We start from the raw sequence: 13,800 nt of genomic DNA on the forward strand, positions 1-13,800 counted from the left end.
TGTTTTCTATTGGATTATATATATATATATATATATATATATATATATATTTTTTTTTTAAGTTTAATTGTTAATTTGTTCAAAACATGATACATTTTTTAAGATTAATAGAAAGTTCAAAAGAGCAGCAATTATTTAAAATAGTTTTTGTTGTAACAACGTAAATGCTTACTTTCACTTTTGATCAGTTAAATGCATTCTTGCTGAATAAAAATATTCATTTACTTTAAAGGGGTCATATGATGCTGCTAAAAAGAACATTATTTTGTGTATTTGGTGTAATGAAATATGTTTATGCGGTTTAAGGTTCAAAAAACACATTATTTTCCACATACTGTACATTGTTGTTTCTTCTTTATGCCTCGCCTTTCCGTGACGGAAATGTTACTTCCCTTACCCTATTGTGATGCCTGCGGCAACCACATGTGACGACCCCGGGCTGGACGCCGCTTCGTCCACGGTGAAAGCCGATCCGGCGAGCGACAGTGCAAAGTTGAAGTATTTCCTCAGCGACCAGCACAGATCAGCTCCAGGCATGACGAAGCGATATCGTCCTCTTTTAGAAGACCAAACGAAGTAGTTTCACTTTCACAACGAAGCACACAGCGCCTTCACGACATGGCGGCAGCGGCAACAATACCACAGCGAGAATAAAAGTTATGCCTTCTTTCTTTGCGTGAACATTTGGGCAGCGTTATGCAAATCTTCCCACATAGTGACGTAGGTATGTGGGGGCGTGTTAGAACGAGCCGTTTTAGGTAGGTGTGGCTGACTCTTAACTTTTATAAAGAATATCTCTTTGGATTTGAGACTTTAGTCTTTGCAACTTTACAGATCTTCTTTATGCACCAAGAGCTTGTAACACTCCAAAGAGAAAGGAAAAATTGAAATCGCATCATATGACCCCTTTAAAGTCCCCATGAAATTAAAATGGAAGTTTTTTGGCTTTTAGTATGAATATGTTAGCCTTAAAGTTATCTATAACCTAGCGTGCTCCATAACAATGACAAAATTTGCATTTACAAGATATAAGCATTCAAAATGTACAGTCTCTAAATTTTGCCAATATGGGTCAGCGATTTTGATGACATCACCTTGCACTTCAGCTTCTCATCACCAATCAAATGCTCTCTAGAATCATTATAATCATTATAACCACTGTTTTGCTTCAGTAACAGTTTCATATTGAATCTAAAGGGTAAATCTATTAGACTGTGGCTGTCATACTCTGTCAAATGCGGCTTTACTGAGCTCAACGGTGACATAAACAAAACGCTATTGACTATTTAAAAAAGGGGGTGGTGCTGCTTGATAAGTCCCGCCCTGACTTCCTGTTTCAGTTGAAATTACGTCAACACACAGAATAGCGCTGCATGTTTCAGGGCACTTCAGTGGACCTTTAACAAAAATATTACTGACCCAAAATTCAAAATAGTGAAACTAAAAAAAAAAAATGAAAACCAGATATTTTTCTCAATATTTATTTTCAATCTCAAAATCTGATGCCAGTAACCTTTCAAACAGCAATCTTTCAAATCTCTGATAAGTTCTGCCTTAAAAAGCACTCATTCTATCAAATGGGCACCCTAATTGAACATGACTTTGTTTCCAGGAGGACTAGTGCACCTTGGCTGCTGGATTGCATTACATAAATGCCAGCCAATCAGATCGGAAAACACCTGATTTTCAGATAGTGTTTGCCAGTTTGTGTGCAATACGCATCAGAAGGTATGTGGGCATTCTGAACATCATTGGATTTTCAGTTTTCAGCTACTATGCCCCAAAACACAATAAGAAAATAATTTTATGCTGCAGCTGACACAGACTGTTTGAAAGAAGCATTTCTGTTGGCAGAAAAGGTCCAGTTTTACCAGGTCCAGTGGACAGTACCATGTGGTCTTCATCGGGGACGGCTCCCCCTAAAATAACACAGACAAAAAAAAATGTAAGTGCATCATATATTTCCATCGTAAACACTGTTTAGACTGAAGATGCATATATGCAAACATTAATAATTGGGATTAAACAATTACATACATTACAAGTGTAAAAAAAGCAACCGTTTTCCAACAGGTTTCCAGAACACTCCCCATGTTGCCATTGGTTGGACAAACACATAGTCCCGCCCCAAACTCACGCTATTGGTTGAGCTGGTCAGGATGCACTTTGATTGGGAACATTAAACATTAAACGTTATCTCAAAACGGCTAAATTTCAGCTCAATTATTAAACTTTGCTATTAGCTATGGCTAAAGCTCCACTTTCTATCCTAACAATGGCTGCATTTAAAGCAAGGTAAGATTGCAATGGCAGTTATGTTGAGTTTGAGGCATCACATTTACATGTTATCTCCAACAAAAACTTTACGCATGACAGAAATTGCCTCATTCAATCGTCTGTTTCAATTTCCAGCTTTTAAACTGACGTATGCATTAGAATGCTTTTGATTTACTCAACTCATTTGACAGAGATTTTCCGACACTAAAAATGCATGAGACAACAGGCCAAAAAGAAACCCGGTGACATGGTTATGAGTAACTGTCTGAAACGTCCACATGCTTTCCAGCAGAATGATACACATCGATCACTTACTAAGATCAGTGTTCAAATTTGAACACAATTTTTTTTTAATTAATTAAAAAGCTGCTATTTTGTCTGAGCAGGAAATGCTAAATTGTTATAAAGCACACGAGATACTTCATAATAATCTTGAGAAGTCTTGAAAAAAGCCATAACCCTAAGCAAAGCAAAACATTCATACATAACCTCAGTTGCAGTTAATTTGCTTGAAATCATTCAGTGTTGTGTGTGCCTTAAATTGAAAAACAACTCAAGGAAAAAGACTACCTTCAACTCAGCGAGTCCAGACAGGCAGAGATCTGCCAACTTCCTGGAAATCTTTAGAGTTTGCCGGAAAACTCCATCTCCTTCAGGCCTTTTCATCTGTTCGATTTAAGCTATTTTTTTGCTGCTGCTTACAGAGGAGTATTGATTTCATTCAGCGAGATTCTTAGTCTATCTGTCTTCCCCACTCAAATCTCACTCTCTCTGTTATGGAGCCGTGCAAACACACCTGAGCTTGTCGCTAGGCCAGCCCCCTCCACACACACACACACACACACACACACACACACACGCACGTACGTATACGTCACAAGGGCACTCCTGTTACAGACTCGCACACAATCTCTCCCTCTTCTTCATTCATTTATGGGTGAATCTCAAAAAACCTCCAGCTCATATTTCCCCCCCCCCCCTCACCCCCACCAACAAAAAAAACATTTATATATATGTATATATATATACTGTATGTACTGTATGAGTGTATATATATATATATATATATATATATACAGTATATATTAATTAAAAATGCATAAATCCTAAAAATAGCCTGATTTGGGGGGAACTATGACTTTCATATCAAAATATACTTATATCCAAAATGTATTTATATTATATTATGATATTTATATATTTATAATGTCCTCGTTTGCCATAAAAATAATGTAAAAAAAAAAATTAATGGACCTTAAAATATGTTTACGTTTCTTTATTCACATATATTCTTATTTTAATTGTGGGGGAAAATATGAATATTTTCAAAAATAGAAATATATTTATAATAAATAAATAAATAAATAAATATATTGAAATAAAATATAATACTATTAAATTCTATTTTTATTTTTTATGTATATATTTTTTTTAAATAAAAATAGGCTTCCTTTTTAATGCACATATAGAATAAATAAATAAATAAATATTATATTGAAATAAAATATAATACTATTCATATATATTTTTATTTTTGAAAAATGTTTAATTTTTTCAGTCATATTTTAATTTGGAGGGGGGAAATATGACTGTTAAAAAAAATCTAAAACATTTTTAATATTTGTAATATAATGTAAATATTTGTCATGAATTTAATTCTATTTTTATTTTGTATGTATATTTTTATTTCAAAATAAAAATAGGCTTCCTTTTTAATGCACATATAGATTCTTATTTTAATTTTTGGGGGGAAATATGACTGACAAAAATCTAAAACATTTTTAATATTTGTAATGTAATGTAAATATTTGTCATGAATTTATTTCTATTTTTATATATATCTTTTTAATGCACATATAGATTCCTATTTTAATTTTGGGGTGAAAATATGACTGAAAAAAGTGTAATAAATATATAAAAATATATAAATAAAAACATAATGGTCCCAAAAGTAGGCCTCCTTTTCTTTATGCACAGTATTTATTTTAATTTTGGGAAAAATATGACTTTGACAGGTTCCCATAAGCCTTACATGTGTAGACTAATGCTGCTAAACCTGTTTGGTGAAGTTTAATGCAATGAATGAAACGGGAGTAAATAAATACACACAAATGTATCGGCTTCAGATTTCAAGAATGGCAGCCTTCTCGTCAAATCTACTGCTCTACAAGTCTGCATGTAAAACATCCATCATTTTATGGTTGGTCTTAAAAGAGATCTTCTTTAAACAGCAATGCATGACATGACAAATGCCTGCTAATAAAACATGGGGCAACACCTGTTTATCTAAAAAGGATACTCAACCGAAAGCACATATTGACACAGAGATGGCGACATGCCGTGCAGGTGTTGGGTTTTGGTTAATCTTCATGCAGTCCTGAGAGCAATGAATGTTAACCTCGCTGATTACAACCTATTTGCTGTGCTGGAGTGTTGTTTATATATAACGAAACAGCCAAGTTCCATGTTTTAGAAAGTAAAAATAGCTTGACTCTGTGAGACGCCGCCACAGGTGAACCACAGACATGAAGTTATATTACTCTAAACTGAACTGAAACTTGGATGAAAAAAAAAATCTTTGAGGTCTGTCTTTCCTACTGGGGAATCTTTTCCTTTTCTTTTCTTTTTTCTTGTGTAAGTGCCGCTTCAGACATATCCACTTGGAGCACCGTCTCATTTGAAAATAAATGTAATGCAAACAAGAATTTTTGATTTTTCTGAACAAAGAGTGATGCTAGGCATTCTGGGTGGTTTCTGGGTTGCAGCATAGCAACACCTTGGCAACCACTAAGATAGCATAGCAACACACTAGAATCATTCAGAATCGGGTGTTTGCCAATATGGTGCTTTGCAGTTTCCATGTGTTTAAACAGTTTTAGTCTGTTGCTAAGCAGTTGCTAGAGTGTTCTGAATGGTTTCTAGCATGTTGCCAAGGTGTTGCTATGCAATTTGTAGAGTGTTTTATTTAGTGTGTTGCTAGAGTCTTCTAGTGGTTTCTAAAATGTTGCCAATGTGTTGGGTGGTTGCCAAGGTGTTGCTACACAGTTTATAGAATGTTTTAAATAGTGTGTTGCTAAGCAGTGTTCTAGTGGTTTCTAGCATGTTGCTATGCAGATTGATATGCATTCTGGGTTGCCAAGGTGTTGCTATGTAGTTGCTAGAGTGTTCTGAGTGGTTTCTACAATGTTATGCATTCTGGGTGGTTACCAAAGTGTTGCTATACAGTTTCTTGGACGTTTTAAATAGTGTGTTGCTAAGCAGTTGCTAGGGTGTTTTAAATAGTGTGTTGCTATGCGGTTGTTAGAGCGTTCTAAATGGTTTCTAACATGTTGCCAAGGTGTTAGGTGGTTGACAGGGTGTTGCTATGCGGTTTCCATGTGTTTAAACAGTTTTAGTCTGTTGCTAAGAAGTTGCTGGTTTGTTATGATTGGTTTCAAGCATGTTGTCAAGGTATTGGGTGGTTCCCAAAGTGTAGCTATGCAGTTTCTAGGGCGTTTTAAATAGTTTTAATCTGTTGCTAAGCAGTTGCTTGAGTGTTATGAGTGGTTTCTAGCATGTTGTCAATGTATTGGGTGGTTCCCAAAGTGTAGCTATGCAGTTTCTAGGGTGATTTAAATAGTTTTAGTGTGTTGCTAAGCAGTTGTTAGAGTGTTGTAATAGTTTCTAGCATGTTGCTATAAAGATTGCTATGCATTCTGGGTGGTTTATGGGTTGTTGCATAGCAACACCTTGGTAACCACTCAGAATGCATAGCAGCATGCTAGAAATCACTCAGAACCTGTTGGTTGGTAATGTGGCTTCTATGTGTTTCAATCTGTTGCTAAGCAGTTGCTAATGCATTCTGATTGGTCTCAAGCATGTTGCTATGATTTCTTAAATGGTTCCCATGGTGTTGCTATGCAGTTTGTAGAGTCATTTAAATAGTGTGTTGCTAAGCAGTTGCTGGAGTGTTCTAGTGGTTTCTAGCATGTTGCTATGCAGTTTGCTATGCATCCTGGGTGGTCGCAACAGTGTTGCTATGCAGTTTGTAAGACATTTAAAAAAAATTTAGTATGTTACTATGCAGTTGCTAGAGTGTTCTGAATGGTTTCTAGAATGTTGTGCATTCTGGGTGTTTACCAATGTGTTGCTATATAGTTTCTAGGGTGTTTTAAATAGTGTGTTGCTAGTTGCTGGAGTGTTCTGGGTGGTTTTTAGAATGTTATGCATTGTGGGTGGTTACCAATGTATTGATATGCAGTTTCTAGGGTATTTTGAACTGTTTTACTTTGCTACTATGTGTTTTCTTTTCTAAACAGTTTCTGAGTGTTCTGGATGTTTGTTCTTTTTTTTTTTTTTTTTTTTTTTTTTTTTTTGGGGTTGAGAGTTTGGTGTATTTTATTGTATTGCTATACAGCTGCTAGGGTGCTTTTCATTCATAAATGGAATAAATATCATGTCAATTTTTTTCCCACTTACTGTAAGGGTTGGATGTTTGGAAAAATATGTAATCCTGGGTTAAGTAAGATGATAATAGTGATACTTGCATTGCGTCTTTATGTAATGCAAGGTATAAAACTCCTTGATTTCCATTACCAATCCTCTCTGAGTCAGGTCTGGAATGAACCTTAACAGCTCATTAACGCAGACACTTTTACACTAGCTGTTAATATCACGTTGCGAAATTCACACCCTGGGGTACATTTGGAAACTTTTGAGTTTTACCTTTAGGGTAAACCAGCTGTAAGTTTCCATGGCTTATCTCGGCCAGCAGGAAGTGCATAATAAGTGTGGACAAACACAGGAAACAGGACATGCTGTCATGTCATGCTGCCCCTTCCTCCCTCCACACGCTCTTACTCTCTCAGTCAAACGCTTTGAGCCGCTGTATTCACTAGCGTTCGCCCCGGGGGAGGGGAACAAGAAAACCTCTATAGAATTTCCCAAGACAATATCAGCAGCTCTGTGTGTTTACTATCCTCTCTGCCCTTAGTAGTTGCCCTGTCTCAAACAGGCAAGCATAATGACACTTATACTGACCATGATCAAGATTAGGTTATGAATACAGGACTTTATCATTGCTGAGAGGTCTGGGGCAATTATTACATGATTGAACTTGCTTCAGAGTTCAAGAATGGCAGCCTTCCCATCAAATCTACTGCTCAACAACTTTGCATGTAAAACAACCATCATTTCATAGTTGATCTTTCTTTCTTAGTCGATCTTTTATAGTAGATTTGCCCTAAACAGCAATGCATTTAATGCACCTGCTAATAAAACACGAGGCAACACAATTATGTGACTTGATTCTTTACAATATTCAATAAACATTTCATTTAATCATATAGCTAAAGGTAGATCTTATGAGCTAGTCAGATTATTTTAGTTATTTAGCTTTCAATTCATTAAAATATTGGTGCTGTTTAAGGACTTTGGCTTTAAACCTATTCCTGAAATGTAAAGAACCATATGGAGGAGAAAAACATTCATGAATATTAATTATTTTAAAGCAATAATATTATTATAATGATTTTTGAGGTCTATGTTGTTATTTGAGTTTATATAATTTTGTGTTGCTTCCAACCATTCAGGTTTACATTCATTTTTTATATTATAATCTTTATATTCATATATATATATATATATATATATATATATATATATTCATATTCTTAAGCTGAAAATATAAAATAACAAATACGATTTCTGAAGGATCATGTGATAAGACTAGAGTAGTTTTGAATTAGATTTTACTTTTATTTTCTTTGTTTTCATTTTAATTTTAGTTAAAGTTTTAGTAATTTTGTTGTGTATTTGGTCATTTTTATTGTTTTTTTTATATATATATTTATATAGTTTAAGTTATTTTATTTTTTTATTATAGTTAATTTATTACTCTAACTAAATAAAAATGAGATGTTGCATCAGCAACTAGCTGAAATAAATTACGTTTAATATTTTATTTTATTTCACTTAATGGATATTTTTTCCAAGCATACATTTTTTTATGGTTTTATTTAACGATGGTAACCCTGAATAGAAATGCCAATTTAAAATGTAATGCTTTTTTTCACAGTATTACTGCTTTAATTGATTTTTGAGCAAATAAATGCAGCCTTAGTGAGTATAAGAGACTTATTGACCCCAAACTTGTTTCAAATTTTTGTTTCTTATACCAAAAGATGGCAGGTATATTTAGAGTACTAATCTGTGAGTTAAGGAAAATTAAAAAAAAATATATATATTGTCACAATGTTCTCCCCTGCTAATACAGCTGCCTCCCAAGCATTAAAAACCTTATACATCCCTGCCGGCTGCGTTCTCACCGAAACACATCGTAAATACATCACAGGGGAGCTATTTACAGAGACCTATTGTTTCTGCCTTCTCTATGAATACCTCATCTCGCTCTCTTTTATCTCTCTTCTTGTGTTCTCATCTATTACCGCATCGACCAACTTTTCCTCTTTCTCTGCCAATGGAAATCCCACCGTGACCGCGTGAACGCTCGCCACTGACGATCACAATGGAGTTAAATGGAAATCAGTCAATAATTTCTGTCCTGTTGTGGAGAGGTTTAGTTGATGCGGTGCCGCAGTCGTTTCAGTTATACACGGCGCTGCATGTGGCCCACGGTGCACCATTCAGGGGACATAATGAGCGCTCTGTAGACAAGCTGAGGTTATTTTTAGCTAAACAATTATCTACCACTCCACCCTCCTCCCTCTCTCTTTTTACGTTACACCCAGATACACACACAAGGAAGTTGCACGGCGATGACTGCAAACACATTTTTGACCTCCACATATGCATCCTGCCACTGTCATTAAAGAATCAAGAGAGTGCCGGATCTAGTTTCATCCTGTTGAGTCTTCTCTGGCCTTGCTTTTGTGTCATCCGAGCAAGTCCCGACAAAAGAGCCAGTGTGTTTCATACTGGACTCTTGCATTATTTACTAAAGAGCTGTGAGCTGGTCATGTGACCCGAACAGGAGGGAAGTTACAACAGTAAAGTGCATGAGACAGCATGGCTTCTGTTTTTAGACCGGGGAGCCCGAGTGTTGAATGAGTCTAACCTTGGTGGAGCAATTTCTAGTCAATACTCAGGATGTTGTGACAAGATAGAGAGCAGGGCCGTGACGAGCACACACACACACACACACACACACACACACACATAGGTTTGTTTTTATGGTTTATGGGGACTCTACATAGGCGTAATGGTTTTTATACTGTACAACCCGTATTTTCTATTGCCCTACACCAACCCTACCCCTAAACCTACCCCTCAAAGGAAACTTTCTGCATTTTTAGATTTTCAAAAAAACTCATTCTGAATTATTTATAAGCCTTTTGAATTACGGGGACACTGAAAATGTCCTCATAAATCACCTTCTCGTTGTAATACCTATGTCATACCCATGTTATTATACAAATTTGTGTCCTCATAAACCACATAAACATGCACACACACACACACACACACACTCACTCTCTCTCTCTCAATATTCAGATTAGTCGTTGATCAATATGGGTTTTTCTACAACAGATTCTTAATTTTCTCAATTTGGCTCACTCCAATACAAGTCAATACTAAAATTAAATATAGCTTTATTCAGTCTGAGTTATATACATATAGTATTCTCTTTTTTTATTCTGATTATTTATTTGGAAATGCATGCTAAATGCCACATAAAATTGTAGATGTCATTATATATACATATGTAAGCGTGTGTGTGTGTGTGTGTGTGTGTGTGTGTGTTTATTTAAATTTCATATAAATTTTATTTTTATTTTTTATTTTATTTAGTTTAGTTTATATATATCCATGAAAGGTTTGGTGCAAAAACAATTTTAGTAAACCATTTTTTATTTGTAGCACATTAAATTAAACATTACATTTTGAAATATAAAAACTTAAGTATTTTCTTGTAAAACATACTCCAATAATATTTGTTATATGTTGTTATTATTATATATTGATTAATGTATATTGATCATATATTGATACACACACACACACACACACACACACATATACTGTATGTATATGTATATATATATATATATATATATATAAATAATTTTCTATTTAAATATATATTTATATAATTATATTATTATTGTTTATTTATTATTAAATATATACATTTATAATATATTGTTTTTGTTATTTGTGCCATTATTTTACTTACATATAATATATAAATTTTGTTTTCTAAAAAAAAGACCCAAAATGCACACAGTGTACAAAAGAAACATCACATAATAAGCCACAAAATAAGAAAATGTTAATAACTCCATTTTGACAAAAAATGTCAGATAGAACCTTATAATTCCAAGGTGATGATATATATATATAGGCATATAGGTATAATAAGTGGTTGTGCTTCATTGAAGACTCCTTTGATTTGAAGGAAACACTTATGTATGGAAGCTGATGACGTGTAATCTCAAAGCCGCCTGCAGCAGCTGACAGTCTATAAACACAGATCACGAGAGAATACCAGGTGGGGTCAAACTGCAGCACACGAGGGCTTTGCCTCAGGCCGATAAGAAACTCACCACCCACAGTACGGCTAAAACAAAAGGGTTCCCGATAAAACAAACACAGAGCAGGTCAATCACTGAGCACCAGGTGAGCGTATTTGAATTTGATTAACTTTCAGCTTGGCCTCTTTATATCTCCACAGTTAGTTATGTAATAGACCCTCTTTAAAGTAACATTTGCAGCTTGTTACCCTCTCCTTGAGTCACACTGAAAGCCCTTGCAGCTTTTCTGAGAACTCTGCAACAGTAGCTTCAGTTTCCTTATGATTAAATGTCTCATGAGGACGAGGGCCTATATGTCACTTCAGATCAAACTCTGGGTCAAAGGGTCACAACTCGGCTGAATATCCCGTTTCAAGTTTTAATCCACGAGTGAAAGCTGATCTAACACAAAACACCACAGCATTTGGTGAGACAGAAACATGTATGAGATATGTGTGCTCTTATCTTAGCCACAGAAACCCACTATAGGGTGAGCAAGGCAACACAATGAGCAAGACCTGATCCAAGAAATATTTTCCTAAATTACTCTTTGGTTGAAATGAAGTTATATTTAGTAGTATTCATGTAATACAATCAGGTTTAACCAGGACTTGCATTATTTTAATAATGGTTAAATAATAAGTATTTTTTGCACCCAAATTTACAAAAAAAAATGTGGCAGTGTTATTTCAGTATCACTGATATACTATTATAGCTTATGGTTTTATTTTTATATTTTCTGTTTTCAATTTAATTTGAAAGATTTAGTAAATTTGTTTTGTTTTTATCATTTGTATGTATTTATTTATTTGTATATGTCTATATAGTTTTTAATTTGTTTTAGAGTTTGCGATTTCTTAATTTTAGTTTATTTTGTGTTAGTTATTTTAGTACTTCAACTTTAAATGAAAATAAGAAATGCTGCCTTGGCAACTATCTGAAATAAAATAAGTTTGCTTTTTTATATTTTATTTTGTTTTGAGTTACTCTTCCATTCAATTTCAAGTAATGAAACCCTTTTTATGGTTTTGGTTTTAGTTTTAGTTAACAATAATAGCCCTATAATAAATAATAACTTCTTGTGGATTTTTACAGATGCCTTTTTATCTAGTACTGATTTGTTTTTAAGAACAACTACCGATTTTTATATGTTTAGAAAAAGAGGTAAAATACACTGAAAACTTCACAGTAAGATTTTTTTCAATATTTCCAAAGAAGTATCTTGTGCTCACAAAGGCTGCATTTATTTGATCAAAAACACAATAAAAACCGCAATATTGTGAAATATTATTACAATTTAAAATAACTGTTTTCTATTTATAGATTTCGAAATATAATTTATTCCTGTGATGCAAAGCTATATTTTCAGCATCACTACTCCAGTCTTCAGTGTTCTGATAGGATGGCTTGCTGCTCAAGAAACATTTCTTATTATTATCAATGTTGAAAATAAGTTGTTCTGCTTTGCATTTTTTTTGGAAACCATGCATGATACTATTTCATGCTGAATAAAAAAAAATCATTTCTTTCAAAAACAAACCCCAAGGAGTAAATCATGACATCATTGTTCTCTTACCTGTGTGTGATCTGCCTCCCTGTTTTCATTCTCCTTCCACAGCTGATCCTTATGGCCGTCCACATCTGGCTGTAGGGGTCGATATCCGATGAGGGGCACCTCTCTTGGCCCCACACCCGGCAGCTCTACTCCAGACGTCTTCATACTTCGAGGGAGCATGATGATGCTGCTGGCCAGAATCAAACCAAAACACAGGTCACTGGAGAGGAACAGGCAGCTCTACGCCTGCTAGATCATTTGTTTTCATCATTTACATTTGCCAAGAGACAACTCTGAATTTGAATTTCAGGCCCGTCCCTCGCCTTTTCCCCTGTCCCTCACTGGTATTTATATTAGTCTGCAGATAGAGATCTCTTTCAGGAAGAGAAGGATGGAAAGAGAGCAGCTCACCATCAAAACTCAGTGCCATTGTCACAAACAGCAACAACCAAGATGTGTTAAACAAGTGAAAGTTCATAAACATCATAGTTCATAACAGCTCTCAGTGAGGCAATTCACTAGTAAGGGATAAACATTTATTAGTGTGCAAAACAAGAGTGAAACCTTACAGGAAAATAATGCTTCCTTTCATCTAACCCTAATCTGCCTAAAGCACTCAGCCTAACTGTGTTATTTACTGAATCTTAATAGGAACGTAGGCTATCAAACGACAAAATGTCATTTTAATGCCCAGCAATATCAAAATACGTTATGCGTCTTTTCTCTATGAACTTACAGTTTGCTTATACATGACACATTTTCTCTTAACGTCTCGCATTAGAAGACAAACGTTCGCGTTCATTCACACCCAAACGAAACGCACAGATACCTGTTAGGAGAGCAATATCTCGTCCATCCGCCCCTGCGAGTGGGTTCCTCGGAAGTCAGAGTGTCTGTCCCTCCATATCTCTCCCCTCCGGCTTCGTCCGTCAGCGCTTATCGGCGCGATGAAGGCGGCGAGCTGAGCGTGTTGGTGAGGTCTGCGCTGGTGACGCGCGGGCGGCGCGTTGGGCGCAGTTCCTGCTGTGGATGCAGCGCGTGTGGTCATTGGCTGGACGCGCTGATGAGGAGCGGTGCCCGGTAAATTCAGAGCAGCAAGAGCACCGGACGCGTCGCGACACAACAAGATCGCTCTCATAAAACATAAACGAAGCTGATTAAAACTGGAAGCGCTCGATGCAACGCGGACTTCTCGTTTCTATTTTTTGCGTATTGCTTAGTCCCTCAACTTCATGTTAATTGATTTAGTTTGCTTATTGCACTGCTGTAGCCACTTTTCACAACCTCTAATAAAATAATGTTATTCATTTGTTATTCTTGCAATTACTGTTTATTTTATTTTGCTTCCATCCACTTTATTTCTCTCATTAATCTGAAATAAATTGACTAATATATATATATATATATATATATATATATATATAATATATATATATATATATATATATATATATATAT

General features: G+C 35.2%; 1 protein-coding gene across 1 annotated transcript in view; it reads right to left on the reverse strand.

The window, feature by feature from the left end:
• Positions 1–13,490, reverse strand: part of LOC107592518 (ral guanine nucleotide dissociation stimulator-like) — a 23,510-nt gene extending 10,020 nt beyond the window's left edge. The window contains exons 1-3 of the mRNA XM_016282051.1: positions 13,172–13,490; positions 12,364–12,529; positions 1,872–1,919 (exon numbers count right to left, since the gene is read on the reverse strand). Coding sequence (XP_016137537.1) covers positions 1,872–1,919; positions 12,364–12,522 — 207 coding nt within the window. The 5' untranslated portion in view covers positions 12,523–12,529; positions 13,172–13,490. The remainder of the gene's footprint in view (positions 1–1,871; positions 1,920–12,363; positions 12,530–13,171) is intronic.
• Between the last annotated feature and the right edge of the window lie 310 nt (positions 13,491–13,800).

Source organism: Sinocyclocheilus grahami, unplaced genomic scaffold (genome assembly GCF_001515645.1).
Source record: "Sinocyclocheilus grahami isolate Dianchi unplaced genomic scaffold, SAMN03320097.WGS_v1.1 scaffold153.1, whole genome shotgun sequence".
Lineage (NCBI taxonomy): Eukaryota > Metazoa > Chordata > Actinopteri > Cypriniformes > Cyprinidae > Sinocyclocheilus > Sinocyclocheilus grahami.